Source organism: Emys orbicularis, chromosome 2, assembly GCF_028017835.1.
Source record: "Emys orbicularis isolate rEmyOrb1 chromosome 2, rEmyOrb1.hap1, whole genome shotgun sequence".
Taxonomy (NCBI): Eukaryota; Metazoa; Chordata; order Testudines; family Emydidae; genus Emys; species Emys orbicularis.
This window is the reverse complement of record NC_088684.1, coordinates 295,480,695-295,500,144: the sequence shown is the minus strand read 5'-3', so window position 1 is coordinate 295,500,144 and position 19,450 is coordinate 295,480,695. Positions and strand designations below refer to the sequence as shown.

Below are 19,450 nucleotides of genomic sequence, written 5' to 3'. Positions count from 1 at the left end.
GTTTAATTGATAAAGGGCTCTGAGCTCCCTGAATGAAAGGCGTCATAGAAAAGCTAAGTCACATGGGTCACTTCCATAGAGTATTACGCTGCTTGGGGCTTGGAATGTGTTGACTCTTGCATTGCATCCTGGGAAGAGGCGCGTCAGGCCCAAACCCCTGTCGCTGCGGGGTGAGTGCAGCTCCGTGGGAACAGCCAGAGACCTAACCTGGCCAGGAAGAATTCATGCTGCCTCGTTGCCAAGCCTGGCTTGTTAAGAGGCAGGCATTGCCCGCAGTACTTGGGAGAGGGGGGTACGGGTGTCCCCTCCAAACCAGAGAGGACGGACAGCTCTGGAACCGGCTCTGACGTGTAGGTTTCCCTGGGTCGCTGTGGCGAGTCTCTCTTGTTCACACAGCAATGCTCCCGAGGCCCATGGGGGTGCCTGCTATTAAACACCCTGCTCAGGTTTTAGGAGCCATGCACTAGACAATGTAGCCAGCGCAGCGATTATGGCTCAGATTCACCCCTGCTCAAGGGCGATCGCGTCTATGAGCCAAAGCCAGCGGTGGTGGCGGTGAGACAGAAAATGGGTGTAAGCAGCAAAGGGACCTCCCTTTGCACCCATCTGGGATGGGATGGGTTTGCAAAAGGATCGCAGCTCATGCCGACGGGCTTAGCCCGGAGCCTGCCCCTGCTTACCTCTGGCTGGAATTTGGCCCATTGCTGTATGAGCTTCCAGCTAAGTTGCTGCCCACTTCCCCACGCTGTTTGTCGGCGCAACAGGCTGAGCGAAGGGATCGGTGAATCTATAGGCCTGGCCTCAAACTAGGCAAACAGGAGAAACGGCCCCTTTCCAACCAGCATCATTCACCTGGTTCGCTGAGGATTTGAACCTACAGCTGGTCCCAGTCCTAACCTCCCTTTGTCCTGGCCAGATTGGCCCCAGCTCAAGGCTTTGCTTAAACTCTGGGTTATCTGATGTAGGAGAGAGAAGAATGAAGCTGTAACACCTTAGCCAGTGACCTGGCTCTGTAGCTTGGGAAATCCTACGGAGACACCCCTCACCTGCCTTTATCCCTGTTAGCTTTGTGCATTCAGAGCTCTGTCGTGTCTTTCCAGACAGTATTTGGGCTGATGTGTTTGTCAACCTTAACAGCCACAAGGGTCAGGTTTTCCTCTGCCATTCATATTTACCATACCAGTGCCACAGAGTTTACAAAGGGGACTAGTTAAAGGGCATCCTGCCAACTTATTTTCTCTGTTCCAACTTGGGTAACTACATGCTGCCTCCATAAATTCCCCTGTGGTTTTTATTGGCTCAGTTATTCTGACCTAAATTATAGTAGGACATGGCTGCATGTTGTCATTCAGCTACTGCCTTCCTCCTCATCAGTAGATCTCAAAGCGCTTTACAAAGGAAGGCAGTATCCTTATCCCCATTATACAGATGGGGAAACTGAGGCACGGGGAGGGGACATGACCTGTCCAAGGTCACCCTGTAATGGGTCTTGGGAGCATGGCACATTTCAGAAAGCAAACTCCTGTTCTGTTCTGCCTAGATTTTTTTGTACTGTGCCTATCGCTGAACTATCTGCTCGGGCTGTAGCCCAGGGTTCACTTTGGATCAGGTTTATACAGCACTTTATGTAACATACATTGCCAGGCAAAACACGGAGGCTGGGGTGAAAGCAGTAAATATATTGCAGTGACTTACAGGGAAAATGTGAATGTCGTTTAAAGGAACACAAGCTGAAAGCTGGCCCATTCGACGTGAGGTGAATGCAGGGCTAAGGTACCCAAATCAACATAACTCTGTCCTCGTATCCCTGGCATCCTCCACGAATCAGAGAGATGTTTCTATGACGAGCATGGCGGCTAGCTGACAGCCGCAGCACTGGTCGGTACCTGGGCTGCTAAGGATTTCTTAGAATCTGTTGCTATGGCATTGCACCTGATGATGCAACATTTCAAACCACCTGGCCTCTGGTTTCCACAGCAGCATGTACGCAGCCTGAGCCATGGGGTATGGGGGGCTTAAGAGGTCTTCAGCACTAGCAAGCCTGCTTGCTGTGGAAGGGGAAGGGTTAAAATGGCTGCAGGCTTTCCAGCCCAGGGATAAATACTAGGAAGGTGGGAGCGGGGATGGCTAGGTCTTGGCTTTGCATTTCCATAACACCTTCCATCAACAGATCTCACCATAGCAACCGTCACCAGAGAACCAGAGCAGGTGACACACTTTAGTCAGCTCAGCCTCTCGAATGCCGGTGAGGTCAGGCAGTATCATTATCCCCATTTTGCAGATGGGGAAACTGAGGCAGAGAGGGGCAGTGAGTTGCCCAAGGTCACCTAGGGAGTCAGTGGCAGAGTCAGGAATAGATTCCAAAGCTCTAGACTCCGAGTCCTTTTCTGTAACCAGAAAACCCTGCTTCCTCTCACACAAAAGCGGGGTCCTGCCAACCGCCTGCCTGGGGCTGTGTGCAGGTAATTGTAGTGTCACCTCCCTGAATGTAGCTAGATCCTGTCACAGCCCTAGTCACGGTGCTGCTGCCCTTCGTCAGGGGTCAGAATGAAATGCTGACATGCTCTAGCTGTTCAAGCTATTAAGGGCAGTAAGTGACAGAGGTGAGATTAGTGCTTGGGGATTGCTAGCTCCCAGCCCCACGCTCATTTCTCTAGGCCAGGTAGTGAGCAGCCAAACACCACCACCTCCTCTCCTGGTTCTACAGGGCCGAGCCGGGGCTCCCCTCTCCTCCCTCCTACAGAATGGGGTGGGGGGGTCACCTTGACTCTGCCGCTAACCAAGCCCTGAGCGAGGATGACTCCAGCCTGGAGCCTGTCACGTGATCCCAGCCGTGCAGGACGCGGGGCAATGCCAGAGCTGCACCTGCTGCCGGCTTCCTGTCTGCCGAGCCATGGCCACCCACTCAGACACTCTATACCTTGCCCAGGAACTGGGGAATAAGCAGGAGCAGATCTAGGCCAGATATGGCTGGGCTGGAGCCCGGCAGTGGGGCCTGTTTCTTGGAGAAGCAGGGAAAGTGGTGCCAGGAAATGTGGGGTCTGTTCAGATATGGGGGCTCTCCCGGCTGCTGGGGGCAAGACAATCAGGGCAGCAGACCCTAGATCTGCTCTAGCAATTATTTGGGGCCAGTTCTTTGGCCTGGGCTATGCAGGAGGTCAGACCAGATGATCACAATGGTCCCTTCTGGCCTTGGAACCTAGAAAATCCTGGGGTCAGAGGCACTGAACGGGGGGTTGTCTTAGGGCCCGAAAGCCATGGGTGGTTTGGGGGGCAGGGTTATGAAATAAGGGGGCCCCTCTGGAGAACCCAAGCTGGCTGGGCTGGGCAGGTGGGCTTGCCACCATTCCATGGGGCTCCAGAATGTAGAAACAAGTTGATCCTGCTTTTCTCTTCCCACAGGACACTAGCTAGAGAAACGGGAACAAACGGATCAGCCGAAAGAAAGACGGGGCCGGTGCAGCAGCACAGGAATAACTGTAATCCCAGCTCGCGCCACCCTGATTATTTGTATTGCCAGTTCTCAAAGCGCTTTACAAAGGAGGGCGGCGTCACGCTCCCCATTCGACAGGTGGGCAAACTGAGGCAGAGAATGCGGAAGTGACCTGCCCATGGTCACCCAAGTCATTAGTGGCAGAACTAAGGCTCGAGTTCATGTCGTATCCAGTGCACTACCCACTGCACCAGGTCTAAAGCACGCAATGAACTAGCTAATCCCCTACCCCGCCTGAGAGACCATCTCTAGGGCTGAGCTAACCCACGCTCCGCCGCTGGGCCCGCGTTCGACGAGCCACTCAAGGCAGCGTCCTGCCCTGGGGACCATCTGCCGTCAATTGAAGCAATTAGGTCTCAGCTAAATCTGGCCTGGCTGTCAGTGTTTTCCCCGTAGTGACGTTAGCGTGATCGAGCGTGGAGCAGCCGCTCGAAGAGCTCACGGCAGCCTGCCCGGCACGGAGCAGGGAGAGGCCGGGATGGGTACGTAAGGCGTACAACGCCGTGCACATTGCAGGAGCGTGCTCGGAGCAATGGCTGCAGCAGTGCAATGCCCAGTGGTGCCCTCCTCTCGCGCTAGTAACCACGGTTCCGTGTCCTTGGGAATCCACCAGGCCAGCAGTTCGCTTTCTCCCCAAGGAAGGAGCCAGTACATTAGCCCCCTCCGTAGCCAGACGCTCACCTGCTCTCAGGGCCTCTGTCTCCCCCCATCTGCTCAGGGAGGAGGTGGATAATCCAAAGCAGGCAGGGCGGGAGGATTCATTAGCTAATGTTACATGCTAATTATTATTATCGAGGGCGGGCTGCTGGGTTCGCTTCCCTGGGGGTGGCTTGGGGGGTTGTTCCCCAGCCAGGTGGGGACTCGGGGTGTCACTTTCTGCCCACACCTCAGGCAGGGAGCGCAAACTCTCTGTTCTGTCTGGACCTTGCGTTTGGCTGGCCGGTAAAAGAGCCTCTCCCTGGTCTGCTGCAGAGGAAAGCAGGCTGCTAAGAGGATTAGGTTACAAGCCAAGCCAAGCTGCAAAGCCATATGGGCACTGCTGGCCATTGCCATGGGGAGCTGCCAGGTCGAAGGACACCTGAGCTTGGCTATGGACTGCGAAGGTTCACCCCCGCCTGCCCCTGTTGTTCCTGTCTCGAGGTGAGTGTCGGTAAAAGGCTGGATGGGCCAAGGCAGCTGATTAGCCTCTGGGCCCCATGACGGCAGCTGGCCCGCAGGGGGGCTGAGGACAAGCAGCCTGGCTGGGGCTGCAGGATGAGGGCCAGGGGAAGGGGAGATGTTAGGGCTGATGGGGTGCCTTAGCTTGTAGTGTTATGTCTATTACATGCGAGCCTACGCATGCACCTGAGGCCAAGGCCCCATGGTGCTGGGCACAAATACATAGCGAGAGACAGGCCCTGGCCCGCCAAGCCTCCAGCCTCCATGGACAACAGCTGGGGGAAAGAAGGCTCAATAGCTCCAATGTATGGCTGGAGAACGGAGGCCCAGGCCGATGAAGTGACTTGCCAAGTGGCAGAAAGAAGAACTAGAAGCTAGATCTCCTGGATCCCAGTCGAGTGCCTTAACCACAGACTCGTCCACCTGGGTGGGTTTCTTTCCAGTCTGCTCCGACCTCCTGGAGTGCCCAGGTGTGGGGCTGTTTGCCGTTCAATAACCCCACGGCCCTGTAAGGTTCATTAACCCTTAAATTACTATCTTCTCTCAGCCTGAACGGCGGCTTTACAAAGCTGTGGCCTGGGGACTGTTCTTTCAGGGAGGCCCGGCAAGCCACAGCGGCCCACAGCCAGCAAGCGTGAAAGGTTGTGCCCCACGCAGCAGTGGGTTTCAGCGGCTCAGAACCACGCTGTGCAAGACAGTGTTTAGGACAGGAAGTGAAGAGGAATATTGTAGCCAGCTGTAACCCGCCGCAGGAGGTTAGGGAAGCAGGATGTAAAGGCCTGCTGGATTCACCCTAACTTGTGCACGTTTCACCGCGGAATGTATTGTGCTCACAGCGGGATGCGGGCGCTTAGTTTTCAATCTCAGCAGCGCAGCGTCCCCCTCCACTGGGCTGGAGCAGTGGCTCAGTACTGACTTAGAGGGCAGAGCAGCCCCCCGAACAGCCAGCCCCACTTTCTGCAGCAGCTTTGATCCCCTTTAGAGACGTCCCCCTCTAGATAGGCCCCGTGCTGCTTGGAGTGGGCGGGCTGAGACGGAGGTTGTCTCCGATCCAGGATGGCGAGCTCTGCACGTCTCACAGCCACCACGCAGGGCAGCTGGCTGGGAGGAGACTCAGCGGTGTAAGGTGAGGTTCAGGGGTGAGGTGAGTGGGCTGCAAGGGGCCAAGTCTGGAAAGCAGAGGGGGCTGCAGGTCAGGATTGAGGGGCGTCAGCAGAGCTACGTGGAGAAACTTTCCCACCCAACTTCCTACCTGCTCCAGGCCCCTAAAGTGAAAGCAGGTGGAGAGGAGAGCTAGTTTACGCTGCTGTGAGCAAGTGGAGCAGCCAGGCCCCTTTGTACCCTAGCTCTGAGCCCTGCTAACCCAGCACGACTCCCTGCCCCAAGCTAGCTGGGTCACCCCATGCTCACCCCATCAGCATGGCCATTCCTTTCCACTGCCGACATGGCCCCTGGGCAGATGGGGAGAGACAGGGCCAGGAGCGGTGGCAGCACCCTAAAAGTGGGGGGGGAGGGGCACAGGCCCCTCCCCCGTGAGGCACCACCCCCGCACACCCCTTCCCCCCAAGCCCTCGCCCTTGCACCACCCCTTCCCCCAAGACCCCATTCCTGCGCCGCCTCTCTCCCCTAAGACCCCGCCCTCCACTCGCTCCTCTCCGCTCCCTCCCACTGTCGCTCGCCCTTACGGCCAGTAAACAGCACGGGGCCTAGCCCTCCCCCTTTTAAAAGTGAGGGGCCGTGGCCCCCTGCTCCCCCGTTCCAGCACCCCCGGAAAGAGCACATCACGCACCACGCGGTGGCTGTTGGGAACCAGTTCCAATGGAGAACTAAACCCCAAATGATTCTGGGTAAACAGAACTCGCCCGGCCCACAGTGTAACTTACAGCCTGACTACCCCTTCAGCCAGGTTAGTGCCTGTCTTGGCCTCCAAGACTCCAGCTGAGGTCAGCACCCCCTGGTGCACCCAGCGAGAGACAGCCCCTGTTCCAAAGGGCTGGTCAAGACAGATGCAGGCTTATCCTGATTCCCTTTTCAGGGGGAGGGAACTGAGGCACAAAGTGACCCACTCGCAGCGCCGCAGCCTGGATGTGACCCCCAGTTGCCTGTGTCCCAGCCTGGTGCCTGGCCTGCCTTTGGACCCATCAGCCTGCTGTTAGAGGGATCACACCCTAGCCTGTCTGCAGCTGCTGACTCACGAGTCGGTCTGTGGGTCAAATCCCCCTCTGGTGTAACTGCACCCTTCAGTGGTGTAAAATCTGGAGGAGCCTGGCCTTACTCCCGTTCACCATCCCTGAGGCCCCCTGTGCAGCTATAATCTGGGGTACCAACATGACATCCCCTGGCTCCCTTCCCCTAGGGTGCGAGGGCTCGGTGGGAACAGCTGCCTGGACTTTAGTAACCAAGGGCCAGCAGCAGGGATGGAGGGCATGGGGGAGCCCTGTCAGGTTCAGCTTTTGAGGGGGCGTGAACCCTGCAGACACTGGGGGAACCTGGCAGAGGGGCTGCTGTGGAGGGCTGGCCACCCCTGTCCTCCAGCCCAATGCAGGAGTTAACGCTGCTTGGAACTTTACTGACCCCACCGAACGCCGTGTCCCCAGCTGGGTCGCTGGGGATCGGACCTGGGGCCTCTGGATCTTGACAAGTGAGCCGCTGGTTCCTGAGCTCCAGGGCCCATCCTCGGTCTGTGAACCAGCCACCAGCAGAGGAGGACAGAGCTCCTTGCGGAGTGAGTGGGGTGTACGGCTGCGCACTGCACGTATCAGCTTGCATAGCCGGAGCCTGGCTGGTAGGAGGGGAGCGTGCCCCGGAGAGCCTAGTCCTAGACTCTGGGCCCATCCACAAGCTCAGCCCCTCTGCTGTGCTGGGAGAGGCTTCCAGGGCAACATGCTCGGGAGGTGCTGCTCCCACCTGTGATCCCCATAGGGCGACCAGACAGCAAGTGTGAAAAATCGGGATGGGGATGGGGGGTAATAGGAGCCTATATGAGAAAAAGACCCAAAAATCGGGACTGTCCCTATAAAATCGGGACATCTGGTCACCCTAGCTCCCCACCCAGTTCCTGCCGGGTCTGGGCCCCCTTCACTCGAGTTGATGGGGGGAACAACCAGGCCCATCCCAGACTGCGTCCTGCAGAATCAGTGCAGCGATGGCAGACCCAGCTGGGCTCCGTGCTGGATCCTCGTTACTACCCATCTCTCTCCTCTGGGCTGCTCGCCATTTTCCTGTGCCAGGGCATAGATCTGGTGACCTCCTCCCACACTCCATGGCCCCTCTCCCCAGCCTCCATCCTGCTCCCCACATTCCCCGATGCTCGCTCCGTCTCCCTTCTCCTCCCCGCATTGCCCTGCCCCTCAGTTGCCCTCCCTACTGCTCCCACCCTTTCTTCAGTGCCCCTGTCTCCCTCGAGCAGTTCATGCACCTCCACGCCACTCTGGCCCCTCACTGCCTCCTGCCTGTCACACAAGGCCATGGGCAGTGGCCATCTCCACTGAGGGCAGCTCGGCTTCCCGCCCACTGACGACAATGGGAGACGGCAGCCATCTTTTCATGGGGGGAGGGGGAGAGGAAAGGATGGTGGCCATCTTGACTGAGGGCAACGTGTTGCTTCAGTCCTGTTGGGAACAGTGGGAAATGGAGGCCATTTTAATAAGGGCAAAACCATGATGGGGAAAGGCCTCAACTTGGCTTTACATTGCGAACAGCTTTAGACAAACCTCCCTATTCGCCTGAGCCCTTGTGATACCCCCAAACCGGCCCCTTTGCTGGCAGAGAGGCCACGGACTGGCTGGGCCATGGAGACTGAACCCCACTCTCCTCGGAGATGATCCCCTGGATTGAGACACCTTGACCGGGGGTGGTGTGTGGGGGAAGCGAGCCCGGCTGCTGTCTGTGCTGCCCCAGCTCTGTGGCTAATGAGAGAGCTCCAGGACGGGCAGCCTGGCACCTCCACCCGCCCTGAATTCACCCCCCAGGGATGTTAGCGAAAAAGGGAGGGTATCCCGACAAGAGGCCAAGGCTCAGAGGAGCCTGGGCCCCCTTCAAGCTGTCCCCAGATGCAAAGTGAAAAGGCTGAAGCGGAACAGAAGAAGAGCTGCTCCTTCAGCCTTTTCCCCTCTCCTGTCCGCTCGCTGGGGAAGACGTGGTGAAACCCAGCTGTGGACTAGCCGGGGGGCTGCCAGTCAGGACACGGCTGCATTGGCCGAGCTGTGTGGGAAGGCCGGGTAGGTTCGTTAGTGAGCTGAGCTCTCGGGAAGACGCCGAGGCGATATTTCCAATGCCTGGCTCCCAGGCTAGGGTACAAGATTTCCACAGTAAGCTAGCGGGGCGGTTTGGGGAGGGCTGAGGAGATTTTCTCCCCCTCCCCTCAGCACTTCCCCTGCCCTTCCTGCCTGCGGTGAAAAGCAGCCTTTGCCTCATGGATGCGCCTAGCTCTGAGCAGAACTGGAGCACTCTCTCCTTGCTCCCGCACAGCCGTTCCCCTGCTGCATAGGCACTGCTAGGTCTGCTCAGGAACCTCTCCCCGATGCTGGCAGCCAGTAGCGATGGGCCTGCGCTGCAAAGTGGGGGCCAGCTCTGAATTCCCCCAAGGGGGGTTAGATCCAGAGGCCTGCTTTGTGCCATCCCTAGCACCATATGGGGCGTAAATGAGGCTTCACCCAGCGCAAGGCTGGGCGGAAAGGGACTCCCTCCCAGGAGAGGGAGCAGGAGACTCAAATCCTGGGAGAAGGCACTCGCCTTCGTCCCTGTGGACGAGAGAGAGGTGTGCCCGCTGGGTGTAATCGTACCAGTGCCCTCTCTCCTCGCTGGAGAGGCAGGCTCACTAGCGTGCCAAAGAGCAGGCTGCCCTCTGCGGGCCACACAAATCATGATGCTGTGGCAGCTATCAGGGGTTCTCTTTTAGCTCAGATTGCTAGGGGCCTGTGGGCACAGGCACTGACGTTTATTTTTCCCTGTGGGTGCTCCATCTGTGCCCTGCCCCCAGACCCCCTTGCCCTGAGGCCCCACTCTCATGCCACCTCTTCCCGCCCCCACTCTGTCCCCTCCCCCAAGGCCTCCCCGCCTGCCCACCATACACTGCTTTCCACCCTCCCACAAGTGCCTCCCGTGAGCTGCCAAACAGCTGATCTGCGGCCCCACCCAACAGCTATGGCTGGTGGGTGCTGAGCCCCCACTATTTTTTTCTGTGGGTGCTTGAGCCCTGGAGCACCCATGGAGTCGGCACCTATGCCTGTGAGTCTGGAGCCGAAGGTCCTGAGCTCTACTCCTGATCATGGCCGTAAACTCTTCTTCAGCCATGGAATGGTTACTAGATCTGTCAGCTGAGACCTTACAACCAGGATCCCTGTGCTATGCCTGGTCAGGGCCGAGCCCTCAATGCCTCTCACAACACCACAGGGATTTGCTGTAACATCCTTCTATAAATATAGCTGATCCTACTTCAGCCATCAGAGGGGCTGGAAGCTGGGCTTGTCAGGGCTGAACAGGTGAGTTGCTACTGCCTGAGCAAAAGGAGTAATTCCCCGGCCAGTTAGCTTCCCCTCTAGTCTCCTAAGTACTGTTTGGAATGGTGTCCTCCACCTTAGAGGTGGCTGCATCTCAGCAGAGAGTGAAACGATGGCAACCTATTGTACATGCAGCTTGTAATGTACTTGAGAATGAAGAGCGATATGTGTATCTATTTTGAGTGCCCCAGGGCCTTTCGAGCATCCTCTGCCAAGGGGGAAACAACCAACAATATCACAGAAGCTTTTAGAGGCCATTTGTTTTGAAAATTCTTCCGTGGATTTTTGTCCAACTTAGCGACAATCTTAACCAGGCTGATTTTAGAGGCTGGCCACCATCAGGGGTAGCAATGGGGGCCTTCTGCAAATCTAGGGACCACGGGTTGCTTGCTATACCGTGAGCTAAAGAGCTGAGCTCTCCGGCTGAGAGAGAAAACAGCCTCACATTCTGTGTGGCTCAGGTAGAGAGCGGGCGACATGTAACACACTCAGACCAGTGGGTTACGCGTTATTCTTGGGCAAACTCTGTGGTTTTTTTCCTATGAGGCTGGAAAGGGGGTGGGACAAAGATGGCTCCTGGTTTGAGATCATTTAACATTGAACACAGCTGTTGGGGTTTAACAACATTTCCCCCTTCAATGGTATCTTGGAGTGCATTAAGGTTTGGGGATGGGGGTCTTTAAATCAAGAGTGGGGATCTTTAAAAGACACGCTCTAATTCAACCCCAAGGGATTGGGCTCGATGCGGGAGTGACAGGGTGAAGGTCTGTGGCCTGTGGGATACAGAAGATCAGGCTAGATTATCAGATGGCCTTAAAATCTGTGTCTCTATGCAATGGCCACTCTTTGTCTATGTAGCACCAGCCATGTCGCCTGATGTTGGAGTCAGCACTGCTCTGGGATGGGGGTTGTGATTGTAGTTAGTTGCTTTTGTTGCAAATCCAGCAAAGAAAACACTTTTTTTTTTTTTTAGGATCCATAAAAAATAGAAGCTATTATGCTGCTGGTTGTTTAAAATGATGATTGTTTTTCAGCAGAAAAAAGTGGCAGGTTTGTTTTTTCTCCTTTAAAGAGGCACTGTCAGGTTAAAACTCCCGGCCCTGCAAACCCTTTCTATTGCAAGTAATCCTGATGTGCATGGCCCTGCTGAGGCCAGGGCACTACTTGCATGGGTATTAATCTGGTGAGAAAAGGTTGCAGCATTGGGCTCCACATAGTTAAAAGCCCATTTCCTTATCTATGTTGCAAATAACATGAGATTGTTGAAGTAAAAAGGAATTTCTCCCAGCTGGGACAATGAAACTAGGCTAGTCAGTTTCATGTTTGTTTCTTGTCAGTTTCACATCCAGGCTCTGGTGCCTTGTCCCAGTTCAGAGGAGGTTAGTTATGTTATTATAGCTCTTCCCTTTATTACTTTGTTACTGAAAATCTTATTTTTTTTTAAAAGCCATGAAAACATTTCTACTAATAGGAGACTTTGCGAAATCTTTTTAAACAGAGCCAGAGTCCCAGGGCTTATAAATCAGGATCTTTCTCCAGCTCGGGAACTGTCCCCAAATCTACATTGTGAGCCTAGGCAGACCTGACAACGGCCCTTTCAGCTAGATGTAGCAAACCCAGCGAACCCCCCCTCACGTCTGGTTAGAATCATCTTCGAGCAGGCCAAGCTGGGGCCTAAAATCTCCAGAGTCCTTTTCAGGATGGATTTCAAATTAACCCCTTCAGTGCTGAACAACGCACTTGCACACATTCATCGACACACGTTACAGATGAACTCACTAGGGCCCGATCCAAAGCCCACTGAAGTCCAAGGCAGCCTTTCTGTTGATTTCAGTGGGTTTTGGGTCAGGCCGTGTCTGTGACCGATACACAGAGCCAGGCTGCCCCCACAGCGTCCAGGAGAGGAAAAGGACGCTGCCTCAGTTCTAAGCTAGCTTACTTCAAGGCCTTGTGGGTATTTAAAGCCTAAAGTCCTCTGGTCCATCTGATGGGCCCTCTCTGCCTTATGTTCCATCATGGCGGGTGTAAGGGGGCGTAGAAGCTGCTGTCCCAGAGGATGGGAGATGGGGCTTCTCAGTCCAGAGCCCCTGGCGTTTTAAGGTTCTCTTCTCTTAGCTGCTTTTGTTGCAAGACGGCTGCTTTGCCTTTCTCGCCAGGAGTGGGATTTCTCCATCTCTGTCTCCCTCCCCGCACTCACCCTGGCAATAATTGGGCCGTCAGGCTTTTTTCAGTGGTGGGTTTGTAGACATTTTAAATGCTGTGTCAGATACCCAGATAACCCAAACAACTGAAATAAACACACAGGTGCCTCCAAACCATCCCCTGCCGAAACATGCATGCACGCACACACTCCTCCCTGGCAAGCACACACACATGCAGATCTGCCAACACACACACACAGATCTGTACACACATACCACACCAGCAGAGACAAACACACACACACACAGATCTGTACACACATACCACACCAGCAGAGACAAACACACACACACACAGATCTGTACACACATACCACACCAGCAGAGACAAACACACACACACACAGATCTGTACACACATACCACACCAGCAGAGACAAACACACACACACACAGATCTGTACACACATACCACACCAGCAGAGACAAACACACACACACAGATCTGTACATACCCACCAGACAGGCAGAGACAAACACACACACACAGAGAGCTGTAGACACCCACCACACAACCAGAGACAAACAAACACACACACACACACACACACACACACACACACACACACACAGAGCTGTACACACCCACCACAAGAGCAGAGAAAGAGGCACGCACAGACACATGCACATCTGTACACACCCACCACACAGGCAGAGACAGATACACACACACACACACACACACACACACACACACACATCTGTACACACCCACCACACAACCAGAGACAAAAACACACACAGAGAGATCTGTACACACGCACCATATGGGCAGAGAAACACATGCATACACAGACACACGCACATCTGTATACACCCACTACACAGCGGGAGACACATCCTGGTGTGTACACACACACACACACACACACACACACTTTACTAATGATAACCCAGTGCCTGTCTCTAGTCCCTTTCTGCCTGGGGTCTCAAAGCACTTTACAAACATGCATTAGTTAACCCTCATCCCCTTCCTGCCCCGTGCTGCAGGTCAGTGCTGTCCCTTTTACAGATGGGGAAATTGAGGCACAAAGAGAGCTGTGTCTATACTCCCACAGAGCCTCGGTGACAGAGCTGGGGATAGAAAGTGCTGGTCTGTGCTGGGTTTTGGGCTCTGCCTGTCCAGTTAGGCCCTGGAGCTCCTTGGGGCAGGGATTGTGTGGCCCTTTGTGTTCCACACAATACATAGCCTCAGACCGGAGCCCCTGCTTTCACCACTAGATGACACTCCCCCTGAGCCACCCCATCAGGGAGCGGTGAGTACAGCCCCACGCAGTGGCATTGAGGGCTATGGAGTAAGGCTATGCCCAGCGGTTTGACCTTTGCCTGCCTGCTAATGGGGAAAAATCCCCCCTCATGTACAGAGGGTATGTAGTACTGGACAGGCCGATCTGGCTGGTCCTGACCTCCCTGTCCCTGGAGGAGCTGTCCTGGCAGCCCGGACGCGGCTGGGACATGCGTGTGTGTGCCCCATGCAGGGCAAGGCCCAGAGCAAACACGTCATGGCCTGGGGGTCCCCCAAGGAAGGGGAGGGAGCTGCCAGGTCCAGGTACAACTGCACTGCTCAGGCCTCCAGGGCTGCCCCTGCCCAGCCAGGCTCAGCGAGGACATTCTGTGGGGTGAGGAAACGTCCCCCAGGCCCATGTGCAGGGCAGGAGTGGGATCCGGTGCCGCCGCGCCGGCCTTTCCAAGGAGACCAGGGAGAGCTGAGGAGCGGGCACTGCTGGCGACTCTTATCTGAGCCTGTGACAAGAGGAGACGCGTCTGGGAAGGGAATTCCCGCCTGCCCGCTCTGCATGGCACTGTGGCTTCAGGAGGCACCTGGTACAGTCCTGTAGCACCTCTCCCCTGCTCCTCAGCTCTGCCATCCGGCCCCAGGCCTTCCCTTCCCCACCCGCTTCGGGCCACTTGCTGCTCTAGGATGTGGGCCAGGCCTGGAAGTGGTGACTTGCGGGCTTTGCGTGCGTGAGGGCTCCATGATGGACCCTGAACTGCACTGGGGCAGGTGCTATTAGCACCGGGATCGGGGCAGGGAAAGGTGTAGGGAGGGGTCACAGTGCACAGCTTGTCCCAGGGCCACAGCTGCCCTGGCACGAGGGAGCGTGGGCCAGCGGTTCAAGTGCCAGCCTCAGACTAATCCAGAGCTCCTGGGTTCTCGTCCTGTCTCTTGTCACTGACTGTGGGCAGGTCACTGCACTGCCTGGGGCCTCAGTTTCCCTATCTATAAAATGGGGCTAGTGATCTTGACCCCCCAGGGCGGAGCCGGGTGCCTGAGAAGAGTGGATGGAAGGTGCCCTGGAAATGCCAGCTAAGTCAGCAGGGCTGGGAATGACTTTCAGGCTCACTGGATTGTGAAGGATCAAACAGGAAAACCCACATGCCCAGTCTCTGACTGACCCCGTTCAGCGGCTGTCTTGGACACAGCAGGAAGCCAGGCCTGGACACTGGTGAATGAGATGGGAATGGGTGGGAGGGGCAAGGGGGAGCCCAGGGGGGCTGGGAGATTCCTTTGGTGTATTCCAGGGGCCGGACGCAGGCTCCTGGAAAGCATCTGATGGAGGCTGAACCCCCCCAGGACAGGGAAACGCCCCCCAGCCCCACCCCATGTTCACTTCACATACTGGCCTCAGGCCTACATTGCTCCTGGGAGGCAGGGGAGAGGAGTGGGCAGGCGCTGGCCTGGGAGTCAGGTGAGACCCATCCCTGTCGCCGACCAGACTTTGCTATCTCTCTGTGCCTCGGTTTCCCTCTTTGTACAATGAGGACAGGCATACCGAGGGCCTGGAGATCTAAGGAGGGAGCGTGGGTGCGGAGGGCTGCCCTGTGAGACATCTGCCCCCGTGTTCTCAGCCCAGCAGGAAGGTCAGTGCAGCCGACAGCTCGGCCGGGCTTGGGGGGGAGGGGAGCATCATGGCAAACAGCTGAGCAGTGCGTTCTGATCTAACTTTGCAGGGCGCTTTGGGTCCCTGGTGAGCTCCCCCAGCAGACGGGGAAGGGGCTGGGGCCCGATTGCCACCCGTGTCCCCAGAAAGGGCATGTGTATGACAGCCACCTCCCCTGCCCCATAACCAGACTCAGCAGAGACCCCCAGAACGCAAACTCCACCGGCCCCCCCAGCCCCAAGCCGCCTGCTAATGTCGGTGTTAAGGGCCCAGGTCCCCGCCACGTTAAAGCCCCTCTGATCTCCCCCAGGACAAACACAAGCCCCTCTGTTATCGTCCTACTAGGTACGTTCTCTCCTCTGCCACTCTCCAGTTTGCTCCCAGCCCCTCACCACTGGGGTACAGCCCCCCGCTGTCTTCCCCCCTCCACCCAGCCCCCCGCTGTCTTCCCCCTTCCACCCAGCCCCACACCATCTTCCCCCCTCCATCCAGTCCCACACCATCTTCCCCACTCCCTCCAGCCCCTTCTCCTCTGCCCTCCCTCCCTCTTCCAACCCCCCTTTTCTCTTTGCCATTCTGGCTGCTCCGGGGATGGGGGGGAGCTGCTTCCACACCCAGGTCAGGGACCCCTTCACACGCCCCCCCAGCCCCCAGACCTCTCGGCCGTTCCCCAGCGGGGCGTGCGTTCACTTCGCCAACTCCCGGCGCCAGGAGAGATGCCAGGGCTCCCCTCCGCACTCACCTGCCTCTGCCGGGCGCAGGCCGCCGGGGTCCGTCTGCAGCAGAGCCCCTTCAGCCTTGGCGGATTCTCCAGGCATGATCTGTCATCCAGAGGGAAGGCCGGGGAGGGAACGTGCGCGTGCGAGGCTCCGGCTGCAGCCAGCGCTCTCGATCTGCGTGCCAGGCAGGAATCCCACGGCTAATCAGCGAGGACAGCGCGTAGGTAGCTCGGCCGCCCAGAATGGGCTCTGTGACCTGCCCCCCTCCCTCCCCCCACAGCCCCAAGATGTGGCTGGAGGCTGCGCCGTAGCGGTCCTCGAGAGCCAGTGCATTAGTGCTGCGCGGGAGGGGGGCGCCGGGGCTGCTGCTGCTCGAAGAGCCCTGTCATGCTGGATGATGTCAGCAGGATTTTTTTTCCTCTCTTCCCCTCGCCTCTCTGTAGAGAAAGCAGGGTGTGTGCCAGGCACTGCAGAGCCGGGCGGGGGGGATGGAGGGAGAGACGGAGGAGACAGCGACTGCCTCCCTCCAGGGTAATTGCATCAGCCTGGGCCACCGCAGCTCCCCGCCGCGGCCCCCTCCTCTGAGTGCAGGAGGGATCGGGGGCAGGCCGGGGCCCCGTGGCTGCCGGAGGGCTCGGCACGTGGCCCGGCGGAGGCGAGAGGGCTGCGTGGAGCCACTGAGAGATGACACGCCAGCCCCGGGGCTCGCACGTGCTGGCTACCCCTGGGGACACGCTCGGACACACACACACACACACGCAGTCATGAGGGCACAGGCCTGCACGCCGATGCCCCCGGGCCTAGGCCCGCGCCAGGGGAAGGGCAATGGAGGGCCAAGTGGGGGAGGTTCCTCCAGCCAGGCCTGGAGCAGTAGCCCCGTATTCCCAGGGGCGCTCCATTACAAAGGCCAGGCCGGGGGCAGCAGCAGAGAGGCCCTCCCCGGCGCCAATCACCCTGCCAGGGGCCCATCCTCTGGGAAACCCCTCCCATTGCTGATCCCGCCATATACCCGGGGAATGGAGTGGGAATCGGGCCTGGCTCCAGGGTTAGATAATGTTTTGGGGAGTCGGTGGGGAGGGGCGTTGGCTGGGTACAGGCCTGGGCATCACCAACGCCCACTGGGGAAGTTGGGGACCACATTGCCTCAGTTTCCCCATCAGTGTGATGGGGATAATAACACCGGCTTATTTAACACAGTGGCCGTGAGGTCAAATCAATGTCTGGGGAGTGCTAAGTACACATGGGTGAAGTTGGGGGGGCACTGTAAGATTTTTGAGGTATCAAACCCAGAGCCCCTTTTCCCCCCCATGTCACAGTCCAAGGCTAGGTGGAGCAGGTCAACTGGGGAGTTATACCAGCCAAGCATGGTTCCCATTGGCTCAGTTAGTGGGTTTCCTCCTTTCTGACGCCCCTTGGCGGGGCTGTGGTAACAGGCAGGGCGCATTGCCAGGCAGCGCATGGTTCTGGTGCGTGGCCATCCCGGCCAGGCAGACGGAAGCAGCACGCTGGGGTCTGTGTGCCATAAGCCAGCCATTGTCACTGCCGAGCTTGGTCTGCAGTGCCAGGAGCAGGCGCGCTCCAGGGGAAGGCAGTGGGAAGCCACCCACAGATTTCAGATCAGGCCCCCAGAGAAGCAGTGGGGACCTAGGCAAAGCCCTTGGTTACACAGTATTGCCAAGTAGTTTGTTCATGACCAGAGGAGTCGGTCTCTCCTTTGGAGTAACTCGGCTAGATGCTCATGATGGGCTAAAGTCGCTGAGTCTGTGACCCACACTGCTGAGGCTAAGCTTTCTGATAGACCCGTCCTCAATCCACCCACAGCGACATTCATAGCAAACAATGGTCCCCCAACTTTTCAGGATCGCACCCCGCCCCTTACCCCTGTTCTTGCCCCTCTGCCTCTCTGGAGCCAGGGCCCGGAGCGGGGCCACGGCTCCCAGGAGGGGAGGGGGTTACGTGGACAGGGAAAGGGGGGGCTGAAACTGGGACCGCAGCTGGGTGCGGGGCTGGGTGCGGAGCCGTGACTGGGCCAAAGTTGGGGGCTGAGGCTGGGGGCGGGGCCAGGGCTGGGGCCAGAGCAGAGCTGAGAATGGAGTGGGGCTGGGTGGCGCTCCCTTCCTGCCCCTCTGGGGGCTGGCCCAGGCCCCATTGTGTCCCCCGCGAATGTTCCTCCATGCCCCCTTAGGTGGGCGTGCGCCACAGTTTGGGGACATCGGGTATAAAACTAAAAGCCAGAGACAAAACGCACTGGAGCGGACAGCAAACATTCCGGTCAACGTTATTATCACAATCGCAAGCAAACAGTCAGCGGGGCCAGATCCTCCGCTGGGGTCAGTCAGCAAGGCTCCAGCGGGGCCAGATCCTCCGCTGGGGTCAGTCAGCAAGGCTCCAGCGGGGCCAGATCCTCCGCTGGGGTCAGTCAGCAAGGCTCCAGCGGGGCCAGATCCTCCGCTGGGGTCAGTCAGCAAGGCTCCAGTGGGGCCAGATCCTCCGCTGGGGTCAGTCAGCAAGGCTCCAGTGGGGCCAAGGGGGCCAGATCCTCCGCTGGGGTCAGTCAGCAAGGCTCCAGCGGGGCCAGATCCTCCGCTGGGGTCAGTCAGCAAGGCTCCAGCGGGGCCAGATCCTCCGCTGGGGTCAGTCAGCAAGGCTCCAGCGGGGCCAGATCCTCCGCTGGGGTCAGTCAGCAAGGCTCCAGTGGGGCCAGATCCTCCACTGGTGTCAATCAATGTAGTATTGCTGACTGCAATGGAGCTACCCCAATTTACACCAGTCTGACAGCGTCTCACAGGTGCACGTCAGATGTGGCGGGAAATGCGTCTGGAAGCTCTCTTGGAATTCAGGCTCTGCTGCATCCAGCTTCCTTGGGCAGGAAACGCCTGAAGCCGACCTCGCTGTGAAGGGAGCGATGGTGGAGCCCTCACACTGCTTACGGGAGACCTTGTTTTGGTACCAACTTGTACAAGTCCCAACCCGGTACTTGGTGGTTGACTTTTACCCAGCTGAGCCCCCCGTTACCTCCTGCTCTGATCGACCCATAGGCTCTTTATGAGAAAAAACTCTCCCCAGAGCCAGTCCCCAGCATGGATTATGGTATCTTCCACTGAGTGGGCCCACTGAGATGCCCTTTGGCTGCTTGCAGCTCCCAGTACATGTGGGATGGGCCATCTGAACTGAGCAGGACTTGAGAGGTGAGCTCTTAGACTTCTCCAGTAGTCTTGAGTTGCTTCAGAGAGGTTCCTTTCTGGTTAGAAGCCCGTAGTGTCACCAAACGGTGGCCGGCTTGATGACCAAGAGCCTTGTCATCCAACCAGGAGGTCGGTCTTTCTTAGCCTCAGTACCCTGCAATACTTCTCACCACGGTGCGTGGCTTTCCATTCAAATGTCAATAGCTATGGTTACTAGCTTCATGTAGCTATGCCAGAGAAACATTAGACACCTATGGTAGAGCGAGACCCTTCTTGTTATGTTCACGGCATGTGTACACACAGAGACATTA

At 57.4% G+C, this 19,450-nt stretch overlaps 1 protein-coding gene across 1 annotated transcript in view; it reads right to left on the bottom strand.

Moving 5' to 3' along the window:
• The window catches only part of LOC135873882 (NAC-alpha domain-containing protein 1-like), a 49,019-nt gene extending 32,966 nt beyond the window's left edge, over positions 1–16,053 (bottom strand). The window contains exon 1 of the mRNA XM_065398491.1: positions 15,978–16,053. Within this exon, the coding sequence (XP_065254563.1) occupies positions 15,978–16,053 (76 nt within the window). The remainder of the gene's footprint in view (positions 1–15,977) is intronic.
• Between the last annotated feature and the right edge of the window lie 3,397 nt (positions 16,054–19,450).